Here is a 12,270-nt window from a genome sequence, read left to right as displayed (position 1 = left end):
ACAATTATAAATGTATTACAATTAGGATTAAATTAATAAATGCATAGAAATCATAAAATTCTAATAATTTCATTATCTCTAAACAAAAAATTATAAATATGTATACAATTAGGATTAAATTAGTAAATTTATATAAATCATTAAATATTTAATAGTTTTATTATGTCTAAACAAACAATTATAAATGTATATACAATTAGGATAAAATTAGTCAATGTATATAAATCATGAAATACATAATAATTTTATTATGTCTAAACAAATAATTAAAATGTTTATACAATTAGGATTAAATTAGTAAATGCATATAAATCATTATATACTTAATAATTTGATTATACCAGCACATTGTTGATTTTAAAAAATATAATTTTAAAATTTATTTAGAAAAAGTACTACTTCTTAAAATTAATATATATAAAAAAAACTTTTTGACATAATTAGTAACTAAAAAAAATCTACTAATATGCAATATGCATTTTTAAATATTGAACACTTTTGAAATAGTAAAAGATAAATATGTTTATAAATTATTAAAAGGAGATTAATTGTACTTCTTTTTTAAACAAAATACATGGAAGTTTTCTATTACAATTTTTAGAATTTGATTTTTAAGAAAATGTAATATGTTTTCTAAGTAATATCATTTTCTCCATTCATATTTCATATTATAATTCATTTCTAATTATCCTTAGTTTGTTATCGTATGCACTAATATTTGAATGGTTTCAATTTAAAAATATATAACTTAATGAATATTTCAATTGTGGTGTCAAAAGTTTTTAAAAATCCATCTAAGAATAACTACTCTAACCAATAATCCGTGCATCATATGGGCAAAAAAACTAGTTTTTTAAATAATTTTGTTTCTTTAATGAGAAAGCATTTATTGTTATAGGAGTCAATGTTACTTATATATATGGATTAAAGAAAAACCATGATACTTGGTCAGGCCAAATCAACTTCTATGTAACTAAATTCGAACCTTATACCTGAATATGAACTGATAATAGAATGAAGACAATCAAATGGAACATCAATTGTAGCCACTTAATTCTGGGTCGTCTTAACTGCCGATTCAAATGAGTAGTCAGGATATGTTTGGTATGTCTTTTTTCTTTTTCTTTTTTTTTTTGGCTGAATTATATGTTTGGAATGTCATAATGGAAAGGAGTTGTTTTTATGGAATGAAATGTAATAATATCGAGAGAAAGATGATGATATTTTTGTTGAACCTCAAAATTTCTTACCAAAATGTCATTATGTAGATTTGCAGATATAAAAATTAAAAGCAAATATATGGCATTTTTATAAAAACAAGTTCAAAAGGTGGAATAAGCATTACCTAACTATTTTGTAGGAATGATCATTCCAACAAATTGAAGGAAAAATGTTATCATAATGGAATACCCTTCTCAACTTATAAGAATGATATCAAACAAGGAAATGGAATGAAAGGTTAGGATGGTTGTTCCATTCTAGCCATGTGTGCTACATGTAAGAATCATTAGAATTGGCCCTACTCGTTCTTAGCAACCAACCACTCCCAAATTTTAATCCCCCTTTTTTTTTTTGTGTGAATCTTTCTTCTCTTTGGTGATCCCGCAAACCCGAATCATTGGATCATATGAGTCCTGCAAAACTCGGAGCTAATATCGCCTCAAACCAGACCATCTTCTTCGAATAATCGCACGATTAGAGGTTTATCAAGTCCTTGTTCGTCGCGTAAATGTTATACGAGCCAATGAGGCCCAATTTATTAACTGGGTCCAAATAATATTATGGGCCCAGCGGCCCATTTCCTAATCCACTTCTGTGGGACGACTTTTCCGCGGCGAGTAGCAGTAAAAGATGCACTCGCTCTCGTCTCTCCCTCCAGTTGCGGTCCTCTGCCGAGTGAGCCCCAAGCGCCGCCGTCTTGCAGCGCCGGGACGGCGGGGAACTCAGATCAGAGCCATGAGAGCCGTCGTCCAGCGGGTCGCCTCTGCCAGCGTCGAGGTCAGTCCCTCCCTAGTTTTAAACCTCTTCCTCACGGTGCCTCTCTTTAGCCTATAAGCGGTAGGCCGGCCGTCATGGTGGCGATTCCGGTTGCAGGTGGAGGGGCGGATTGTGTCCGAGATAGGGCCGGGGCTGCTGGTGCTCGTAGGTCTTCACGAGTCCGACACCGATTCCGACGCCGAATACATGTAAGCTTTAGTGCCTTCTATCCGTACACTTGTTACCCGAAAGTCCGCCATATCTGCTTGTAGTAATGAGCTCTTGACCTTGTCTGTTTTCCGGCAGATGCCGTAAGGTTTTGAACATGAGACTGTTCCCGAACGAAAGCACCGGCAGAGGATGGGACCAAAATGTAACATTGCTCTCCCGCATTCTCTGTCTCTGCGCATCTGTTCCGTGCAAACATTAAGCTTTCCGCTTAAGTCAATGCAAAACAGCCTCCGCATTCAATAGTTGACATTGCGTAGGAATATGTTCGCACGGCATTGCTAGATGCAGGGAAATATTGCAATTTTTGGAAGCAAGTTTAGTAATTTCTCGTAGTGTAGTGGCAATTTCGGTAGAATGTCGATGTGCTTTCTTGTTTTGCAACCAGCTAGTGTGTAGAAATTGCATATGATATCTCTTGGTTTACATGGTTCCTCTTGTGTGTTGGTTTGCAGGTAATGCAGAAGAACTATGGTGTTTTATTAGGTAATCTATTCGCAAAAGTTTAAATTCTGTGAAATGATTAGTTCTTCTTTGTTGTATGTACGCGATATATGTGAACCCACCGATGAACATGGACAAGTCCGTGGCAATGTTATTAGTTGTTGATTTTAATAGATATCTCTGTTGGAAAAATGCTGCAGTGAGTCAGTTCACATTATATGGAGTCTTGAAGGGTAACAAGCCCGATTTCCATGTGGCGATGCCGCCCCAAAGTGCAAAGTCCTTTTACGATTCTGTTGTTGAAAGATTTCGGAAAGCCTACAGCCCGGATGCCATCAAAGGTAAACTTTGTCGCACTTGCTTATCATTTCCATTCCCCGTTATATACATGATTGTGAATTGAAACTCGAGGAATTATATTATTTTTCATAGGGGACAGTCAGGGCATCGAGTTGTTTTAACTGCCGTAAACATGACTCTACTTTTCTTCCTATTGTTATATTCCTGGTACTTGGAGTTCATTACCTCCAAAGATCATATAAAGCATAAAATCTGCATGGAAACGGTCATTAATCTTGTCCAAGTTATGATCGCACAGACCTTCCGTCAGATCTTGGTGATTGCAAACTTGTTGCTGTATTCTGCTAATTGATCCCTTTATCTTTTGTCGCGTGCAGATGGTATATTTGGAGCAAAGATGAAGGTATGCGTCCCGGTTAATCCTTGATACCATGCATCTACATTTTCTAGCCTGTTCTTGTTTTCTTTGTTATGAATGACTTGCCTATTGCTGAGATAGAACTCTCCTATGTTTTGTAGGTTAATCTAGTTAATGATGGACCTGTGACGATGCAGCTCGACTCATCTGCATCAGCGAAGTAAGTGCTCGGTCTGAGCAAACCCAACTGAGCATCTTATTCTTTTTCAGGATATAATAATTTGCTAATACTTTGTTTGCTGATTGAAACCGTGGACAACCCATTTCAGGAACACAGCCAATACAGTAGAAGATTCTTCATAAGTTGGTTATTCAAATTGGAACTCGGCTTATGTTCGGACCATTAAACACTGTAGGAGAGCTGCTTGCGAGAATGAATTGTTGATTAATTTCAGGGAAAGCAGAGTGTTTGTTACACTTACATGAGGAACGAGGCATAAGAATTTGCAATCAGAGTCCTCAATGTATTGATAGAATTATTTAGAGAAAACTATCAATTTGGTTCTCGAAAGATTATTTTGCCATCAATTTGGTCCTTCAAAGATTTTGGCCATCAATATGGTCTTTCAAATATCATATTGCCATTAATTTAATCTTCTGTTAAAAAAACTGTTAGAATTGCTTAATTCCGTCAAATAATTTCTATAAGAAATAAAAATAGAAAATTTTTTTTTGGACGGAGAAAAATTGTTCTCTCTCAGTCTCTCTCACACTCTTTGTAACACGCAGTTTATATATGTTCATGTTGGAAATGTACGTGTTTGTTTGGTTTCTTTGCTCTTCTTCTTAATATCAATGGGAAAGATGAAGATGAATGGAGATGGAGACTATCAAGCGATTGATAGAATCATAGCGCATGTGTTAGAATGAAAAATGTTGTCGATTTTTTGTTTCAACATATAGATTTTTTTACATTTTTTATTTTTTTATAAAAATTATTTAACGGAGTTAAGCAATAGCAACGGTATTTTTAACGGATGATTAATTTGATGGACAAGAATGATCTTTGAAGGACCATATTGATGGCAAAGATCTTTGAATGACCAAATCGATGGTAATATGATGTTCAAAGGATCATATTGATGGTAAAAATCTTTGAATAACCAAATTGATGGTAACATGATCTTTGAATGATCATATTGATAGTTTTCTCAATTATTTATCAGGGTAAATTGTACTGGTGGTCCAAAATATTTTACAAATGTTACATGATGGTCCAAAAAGTTTTTTTCGTTACATGATGGTACAAAATGTTTCAAAGTTGTTTCATGATGGTACAAACCGTCAATTGGCCCCGACGCCGTTAATATTTTGCTGACGTGGCGCGTCCTATGTGTCACTTTTGTTACGTGGAACCAATCATAATGCGTCACGTCATTTAAGAGAAAATAAAATTTTAAAAAGTCCAAAAAATACAAAAAATAATTAAAAAAATACAAAAAAAGAGTAAAAATTTTCAAAAAATAAAAAAAATATTTTAAAATTTTGAAAATTTTGAAAATTATTTTTAAAAATATCAAAAAAAAATTAAATTTTTTTTAAAAAAATATAAAAAATAATAAAAATTACAAAAAAGAGTAAAAATTTAGAAAAAATAAAAAAAAAATTAATTTTGAAAATTATTTTGAAAAATTTTAAATTTTTAAAATTATTTTTAAAAAATTTAAATTTTTTTAAATTTTTTAAATTTTTAAAAATAATTTTTAAAAAAAATTAATCTTTAATATTAAAATTATTTTAAATTTTAAATTAAAATTTTAAATTATTTTTAAATTTTTTAAAATTTAAAATTATTTTTAAAATTTTAAAATTTTAAAATATTTCGACCACGTCAGCAAGGAGGTGACACATAGTAGCCACGTCAGTATCGGCTTGACGACGTCAAGCTCGAGTTGACGGTTTGTACCATCATGAAACAACTTTGAAACATTTTGTACCATCATGTAACGAAAAAAACTTTTTGGACCATCATGTAACATTTGTAAAACATTTTGGACCACCAGTGCAATTTACCTTTATTTATCATGTATGCTGAAAAATTCTTATTTTAGGGCATTGTATGTGGCCTTTTATTGATGCAACGACAGCGGTAACAGGCCAGTCCCCGACTCAGATGTGAACTATCTATCTAAATATTGAGGTTACCCCATGTTTTCCATACAGCTGAGTGAAAGCGTGACATTCCTGAATACGACGAGGCCACCACCTTTTCTAATCATCTGTGATTGTCTTGATCCACAAGTTTGATATAAGGTCTTATTCATATTTGTGAATGGTTGGAGATTTACCATTTAAGGACCTAGCCATAGCTACCATGGTCAATGCTCGAGTGTGAAGCCATTGGAACGGCTCCATCCACGCATTGGATCCCACCCTCTGATGTCAAGCCGATGCCAATCAGCCCCCGAAGATACGAGGAGGGGTTATTTGAATGGGAACTAGGAACGAGATCTTCAACGAGATATATACATAGAGCATCAAAAAATTCATGGCGTGCTAGTTCATTCGGATCTAATTTAGACAGTCATCTAAACCACAGGAAAATATTCGAGACCATTGAAACGAGCATCGTAGGGCATTTTGACTTGTAGCTCAGCTGCGAGGCCACACAGGTTCCTGTTGGGAACAAATGGAAATAACAGTTACATGGCTAAACCTTCTAGAAATCTAACGAGATCGTTTGTGTCGGGCAGTTGTTAAAGATAACAGTATATATAAATTCATGTATAAGTTTCTTTTTTTTTCTTTTTCCCTGATAATGTTATACGAAATATGAGAACTAAAAAAAATATGTACATATGATCCAATATAATACAATAATGAAATCATAATGAAATAAAGGTTTGCACTTGAAACTTCTTCCCATATTTTCTCAAAATGTCATCCGAACGTGACGTAAAGTCTCCATAAAACATATTGTATGAAGGCTTGCTGTATATCATTGTTACCTGTAAATGACAATTCTTCCCTATAAGCCGATGGCATGAGAATGGACTCTCGAAACCTCTATGGCTTTCTTGAGAGGATTATCGATGCAACAAACAGTGCTTCTCTTGCAATCGGTAATATCTCCATGTGCCTGTGTAATGGATATCAAGGGCATACAAGGAAACAAAATAACTCCAGAAATGGAAAAGGAGATCCCTATATTTATCCGAAATGTCGAGCAAATTGAAATATACCCATCGGTTTTTCGTAAATTGTTGAAAGCAGAGATCATTTCCTCGCTTATCTCCCTCAAAGAGCTGTCTTTTGCTTTTGAATCGGAAATGTCGTCATACTGATAATGCTTGCTTGACAGAGCCAAATGTGCCTGCACGAAGCAAATTGAAGCCTTCAGCATGTCTAAGGAAAGTATTTTTATGGAACACATCTACAAAATTATATAAGTACCTGAAAACCGTGAGCCAGAAGCAATTGAACTGCTTCTGCACTAATTTTCTTTACGACGCTTCTCACACTGTTCATATTCCCCAAGGACCTCAGAGTTCCATGGAATGTCGCATCCTCAGCAGAATCGCTTAACCTCCTCCTAGTACGAACTGTGGGCTGCATTTTAATCAAAGACTTTTATATGTATTCTGACCAATCCAAAGCCTGTAAAGTTAAGTTCCTCAGCTTAATTCTAACCTTAACAATGTACTTCGAGAAGTACTGCAGAACAAGTTCTAGTTTCCATTTAGGATGATTGAAGACCTGCAAACCATCATTTACGAATTACAAAGAGAATCTCGACTACCTTTTAATGATGAAGAGAGGTAAAGCACCTATAAAGTGATACCTGTAAAACTGTAGATAGATTCCCAGCATCATACGTTACTTCATCAAGAATTGTCTCCAGGAGGGGTGTTCTGCATCGAAACAATTACCTAAATACATCTAGAACTATAAAGCAGCACAGAGTAGCATTATTAACACACAGCAGGAGAAAAAATAAATAAAAGAAAAGGAAGGAAGGAAGGAAGGAAGAAAGAAAGAAAGGTTATCTCAAGTACCTCACGCCATCTGCTCTGGTAGTAAAACATTTTATATCTGCTTGCTTTTTCAGGATATCGAGTTCCATAATCTACGAGGATCCCAGGTCAGCACTTAACAATTGAAATTTATCAAATCCTGAACTGGGTAAGAAGTAATAAAAGATTACCATTATCATGAGTTTCTGCATCACTGTGCAAGTTCCTTCTTCCACTTCCGGTAATGCAATTGCCAGAGAAGTGCGAGAATCTTTGGATGATTTTTCTGTTGAAGCCTCTGAAAATTTAAGGCCGTCACCACATCCCGCGAGGATTTTATGCAGTCCGCAAATAACAGACAGGCAATCCTTCAGTAAGCCTTTGTAGTTAATTCTTCTTGAGCCCTGCATAAGTTATATCACATTAACAACCACACAAGTTCCTGTTTCCCATATATTTGGATGAACAAAGAATCGAGATAATTCATGATAAAGATAGAAGAGTAATGTGGAAAGAAGTAACAGTTCAGAAGATATTTAGAGGTACCAAGAGTATGTTCAGTGTGGACTCCCTTATGATGGTCCATTGCATGGTTTCTGTAACAAAGCGATGAGCAGCTTTAGACCTACATTGCTCTTACTGGCCCGAAAACAAGAAAGTCTGACATGTATGAAAAGGTAAGTCTCTGATTCACCTTTATAGATGCTCATACGAGCCAGAAACTCTCCTTCAAGAACTGTGACAAGGTATTGGAACAATAGCATATTCCTGAGGGACTGTAGCAAAGTAGTTGTAAGAAGTAATCACAGTTTGTATCGCATTCAACTTGACAGACGAATATAACGTGGAAGATATCTCAAAAACGCAGTGAGGTCTATTATTGGGCGTGAAGTATAAGACATCGGAAATAAATTACCAACCCTTATGTCTGATGGTTGAACACTTGTATCATTCAGCTCAGCAGCCAGGTCTTGTATTATACGATGAAAAGCCTGGTTAGATAGACACAACATCAATGAATATATGCTTGCATCTGTTAACTCACTAACATTTTTTTGGAATGGCTAGTGGGAACTAAAAACTCAAGGATGGTAAAAGGTGAACCAAAAATTGTCAGCTTTTCCAGTTAAAAAAATATTGCCTAAGTACTACGTTATCAGTTGATAAACAAAAAGTTTTTCTACTTACCTCACCAACAGTCTAATAATGTCAAGAAAAAGTTAAGATTTTCATAATAAAACGGCGATTGCAGACGAAACGAGAAGCTAGACAACGTAAGTGTGAATGTCCATTTCATGCTTAAAGAATGCAACAAAACTGCAGACAAAACGAGAAGCTAGACACCCTAAGTGTGAATATCCATTCCATGCTTAAAGAATGCAACAAAATTTAGACATATCACTGTATCCTCTATGTATTAGAAAAATCATTCACATTGGTTATAAAGTGAACATTAAATAGAAATCTCTGCATAATGATTCAAGCAAGAGATATAGAGCAGGATTATAACATTCTTGATGGGTAAATACAAGGTAGAGAATCAGTAACGCATAGTTATGCAGACATTGACTAACCGAGGGGCCAATTGTTTTAGCAGAGCTCCCTTTAGAAGTTGCTCTCTCACTGTCTGCAGTGAGAGTAAAAGGGGACCAAGCCTGAAAAGCATGAAAGTGAGTTCTGCATATGAGAGAGAGAGAGAGAGAGAGAGATGTAAAATTGATTATACTGACAATGGAGCTCCATATAAGAGGGATTGATACCTCTTCATCAACAACCAGCTCAGGCTGGGAAGTGGAGGATGCTTTTGATGCAGCTCCAGCATCTGAGTACACTCGAGGAAAACTCTAAATATGCGCAAAGCACGAAAATCAGTAGCATAAATTCATAAGATAAACAGGAAAACCAAAGATAGAAGTTAATGGCTAATGAGCAGTGACCAATGAAGTACCTGTTCCAGCTCATTAAGAAGCTGGAAACTTGCCATTATCAATTCCAGAGACTTCTCTGTCCTGAAGATCTGAAAGATGGTTTCGAACATTTTGCTATTGTAACATACAGGCAAACATTTAAGTTAGAACAGGGAAAAGAAAGAGAATGAGCAACATGCTGACATCCTTCCTACGGCTAAAATCAAGTTCCGCAAAATTAGTGTATCTGATGAGTTCTTAGAATGATTTGGGAAGGGTCTGCACTCCTGATATTGTACGGTTGATGTTACCCTAAAGCCAAATATCTCACCTCCAAGGACTAGTTTTGTTGGCCGTGATTATTTCGCAATATAATCAGGTTCTCATATAAGAAAACAAATAAAAGCTTTTTAATATATTTAAAGACCATCTATGTATGTTGATCTCACTCCCAAAGTTTTCCAGAGTATGCGGGCTTTCACAAACAAAAGATAAAGAACCACATCCACAGAGAGAGAGAGAGAGAGTACGTAGTGGGAGGAGTTCTATCCTCGGCAACAATTGAGGTGGCCCGAACTGCTTCGAGGAAAGCAAGCCCTATATATACATTAATACTCGACGTTATCTTAGCATTGATCAATGTACCAGCAGATCCATAACTCTGACCAATGCCCAACAATAGTAATTGTAATACCACATCCCACTCTATAAAGCTTAAAATTTTCTGACTCTTCACTAACAATTGAATAATCGCAGGACAGATCAAAAGCCCACAGTTGTCCAGCCATCCTTCCTCGCAACTAAACCTCATGGGACAGCTTAAAGCTTTCACCTTTTCCACAAAACTGGTTTGACACAAATCATATATCTCGCCAATCGACTACACCTATCGAAATTCCTACCCCAAAAAACCGGTGCAACAGCAAGATGACATTTTTTCGCATCAAAAACCTAACTTTACCGAGCAAAGTACTGGTTTTTCCTTGCAAGCAAAAAGAAACAAGCACAGAGGAAGAGAGAAATCGTGAACGCACTGTCGTCGTGAGAGTACTGAGAATCATGGGAATCGTCAAAGATTGCTAAGATGTTCTCTTCAATGCCCACTCCAACTGCGCCGCCCCTCCTCATCTTCCTTTTACCGCCGCTGCTCCAATCGGCATGTGAACTCGGCTGCACCATTTTTCGGGTCTGACCCATGTTGCAGAAAGGAAGGAAGGAACTTTGCTCTCAAGCCCTAATCAATCAAAATCGCTCGAATGAGTAAAGTAATCCCTCATCAAGATTTTCAGAATTCCCGCCATTATTTTGCCGGTAAATAAATTAATTTAAACAGACCAAAAATAGAAAAGAGGAGAGACATCCGATTGAAAAAATAAAATTAATTAAAATAAAATTAGAAAAGGGGGAAAAAATGGGAATTGTAAAAGCAAAATTCCGTTGCCGGGACTTGAACCCGGGTCTTTCGGGTGAGAGCCGAATATCCTAACCAACTAGACTACAACGGATTATTGTTCTCGTGATTATTCTATTTATAACAAACAGCAAGTTTGTCTAGCTTCCTTGAGTTCTAATCTTATAAATAGAAAAAATTCACAAAGCTTTATCATTTCAGTAAGCCAACCCGGTTGGCACTTGACGCAACGTACAACGCTAGTAACCATCATAGACCCGTTGATTCGTGCACAAATACCGGAACTACGACCTTCATACCTATTGATTCTACGAATACCAGGAAATAGGTATCAAACTCGAATCGATCCGAGATTGGACAAAGCAAGAAAGCTCTGAATTTTATTGATAATCTAAAAAGACGACTCTACTCCCCTTTGCCCTAGGACTTACATCGTTTAAATAGAGAAAACGAGAATATATTGAAAGAAATAAAAATATTCTTAAGATAAACTATTTCCTAAAAATATTCTTAAAAATAAACTATTTTCTAAAAATATTCTTAAAGATAAATTATTTCCTAAAAAAAAGCCCTAATTAACATAAAATTGCCCATTTGAGGCCTTAAACGATCGAATTCGGACAAAATCTTGTCTTTTCACAGCCAAAGGTTGTAAGTTTTGCTCTGGATGCCGTTTCCTTCGAGATAGGGTTGTCAGAACCTATTTTTCTCCAGGTACTGACTTGCCAGGTCGTCTGCCGCATCATTCTTCCATGGGTGAAGAAAATTCGCCCTCGAATTCGCCCTAAGAGTCCAGAGATAAAATCAGCAGCATGATTTTCCCCATGCCCATCGAAGTCAAAATCAAGAATATATTCCATTATCTCAAACTGATAAACGACATTGCTATCAAAAGCTGAACGTGGTCCAGAGTGGGTGCAGTCAAGGTTCCCACTATCAAGATTCGGCAAACATTCACCAAAATCCTGCAATTCCTTGATAGATATAGTTATCGTCACCGTTGCCCCAATCCCAATTCCTGTCACAGTCTCCTCCTCCTCGTCGAACTTGGGCTCTCCATCGCCTCCCGCTATAAAAAAATGCTTCATCGGATGGATTCTCTTCGGAAAACAAAGTCGCGTCCCCTTCAGAATTGGAATCATACTCAATTTTCTCTCGATCAGGGTCAGAATTCGGATTAAGGTTTCTCCGATTCTGATTCTCCAAAAGTGCAGCCATCTGCTGTGTTAGCTGCTCCACCATACGATCTAGCCTCTGATCCCTCTGTTGATTCCTCTGATCCAGCTGATCCAGCCTCTGCTCCAGATGTCGTAGATTATCACAGTCATAAACATCTTCCACACGATCCCTCCTCCTGGGCGGCATCGTTGATCCAAGAACGAACGCATCTCTGATACCAACTGACGCAGCGTACAACGCGAGTAACCGTCACAGACCCGTTGATTCACGTACGAATACCGGAACTACGACCTTCTATACCTGTTGATTCTACGAATACCAAGAAATAGGCATCAAACTCGAATCGATCCGAGATTGGACAAAGCAAGAAAGCTCTGAATTTTATTGATAATCTGAAAAGATGACTCTACTCCCCTTTGCCCTAAGGCTTACATCGTTTAAATAGAGAAAACG

General features: G+C 36.4%; 2 protein-coding genes and 1 non-coding gene across 7 annotated transcripts; 1 reads left to right on the top strand and 2 right to left on the bottom strand.

Annotated features, from left to right (window-relative positions):
• The first annotated feature begins 1,766 nt into the window (after window positions 1–1,766).
• Window positions 1,767–4,044, top strand: LOC116202445 (D-aminoacyl-tRNA deacylase). 2 transcript variants are annotated; one of them, XM_031533998.1, is made up of 8 exons: window positions 1,842–1,998; window positions 2,095–2,186; window positions 2,284–2,350; window positions 2,661–2,691; window positions 2,850–2,990; window positions 3,327–3,352; window positions 3,469–3,527; window positions 3,637–4,044. In XM_031533998.1, exons 1-8 carry the CDS (start codon window positions 1,852–1,854, stop codon window positions 3,668–3,670), a joined length of 597 nt encoding a protein of 198 aa, XP_031389858.1. In that variant the 5' UTR covers window positions 1,842–1,851; the 3' UTR covers window positions 3,671–4,044. The 2 variants fall into 2 exon arrangements, with proteins under 2 accessions (XP_031389857.1, XP_031389858.1); XM_031533997.1 differs by lacking the exon at window positions 2,284–2,350 and having other exon boundaries at window positions 1,767–1,998.
• A 1,770-nt stretch (window positions 4,045–5,814) lies between these two features.
• Window positions 5,815–10,552, bottom strand: LOC116202492 (negative regulator of systemic acquired resistance SNI1). Of its 4 annotated transcripts, XR_004156076.1 has the most exons (16): window positions 10,262–10,551; window positions 9,758–9,824; window positions 9,269–9,362; window positions 9,081–9,164; window positions 8,895–8,975; window positions 8,241–8,312; window positions 8,015–8,096; window positions 7,867–7,916; window positions 7,512–7,724; window positions 7,363–7,433; window positions 7,149–7,218; window positions 6,998–7,063; window positions 6,761–6,916; window positions 6,550–6,680; window positions 6,316–6,446; window positions 5,815–5,983 (listed from the first exon to the last, which is right to left on the bottom strand). XR_004156076.1 is itself a non-coding variant. In XM_031534066.1 (15 exons), the coding sequence occupies exons 1-14, from the start codon at window positions 10,422–10,424 to the stop codon at window positions 6,336–6,338; spliced, it is 1,614 nt and encodes a 537-aa protein (XP_031389926.1). In that variant the 5' UTR covers window positions 10,425–10,552; the 3' UTR covers window positions 5,815–5,983; window positions 6,316–6,335. The 4 variants fall into 4 exon arrangements, 3 of the variants coding, with proteins under 3 accessions (XP_031389926.1, XP_031389928.1, XP_031389927.1); XM_031534066.1 differs by having other exon boundaries at window positions 6,316–6,680; window positions 10,262–10,552; XM_031534068.1 differs by having other exon boundaries at window positions 6,316–6,680; window positions 9,269–9,337.
• Window positions 10,553–10,659: 107 nt separating this feature from the next.
• Window positions 10,660–10,732, bottom strand: TRNAE-CUC. The gene has a single exon. It is a non-coding gene; the product is annotated as a tRNA-Glu (tRNA).
• Between the last annotated feature and the right edge of the window lie 1,538 nt (window positions 10,733–12,270).

The sequence above is a fragment of the Punica granatum genome, chromosome 4 (genome assembly GCF_007655135.1).
Source record: "Punica granatum isolate Tunisia-2019 chromosome 4, ASM765513v2, whole genome shotgun sequence".
Lineage (NCBI taxonomy): Eukaryota > Viridiplantae > Streptophyta > Magnoliopsida > Myrtales > Lythraceae > Punica > Punica granatum.
The sequence above is the reverse complement of the archived record's forward strand: the minus strand, read 5'-3'. Positions and strand labels throughout refer to the sequence as shown.

Excerpts from the sequence above, each read along its gene's own strand:
- LOC116202492 (XM_031534066.1), bottom strand. The coding sequence starts at position 10,424 with ATGGGTCAGACCCGAAAAATGGTGCAGCCGAGTTCACATGCCGATTGG. Across the intron at positions 9,165-9,268 it reads TTCTTAATGAGCTGGAACAG|AGTTTTCCTCGAGTGTACTC; the intron begins GTACTTCATTGG and ends GCGCATATTTAG. Across the intron at positions 7,917-8,014 it reads TCGTATGAGCATCTATAAAG|AAACCATGCAATGGACCATC; the intron begins GTGAATCAGAGA and ends GCTTTGTTACAG.
- LOC116202445 (XM_031533997.1), top strand. The coding sequence starts at position 1,782 with ATGGGCCCAGCGGCCCATTTCCTAATCCACTTCTGTGGGACGACTTTT. Across the intron at positions 2,991-3,326 it reads CAGCCCGGATGCCATCAAAG|ATGGTATATTTGGAGCAAAG; the intron begins GTAAACTTTGTC and ends TGTCGCGTGCAG. Across the intron at positions 3,528-3,636 it reads GACTCATCTGCATCAGCGAA|GAACACAGCCAATACAGTAG; the intron begins GTAAGTGCTCGG and ends AACCCATTTCAG.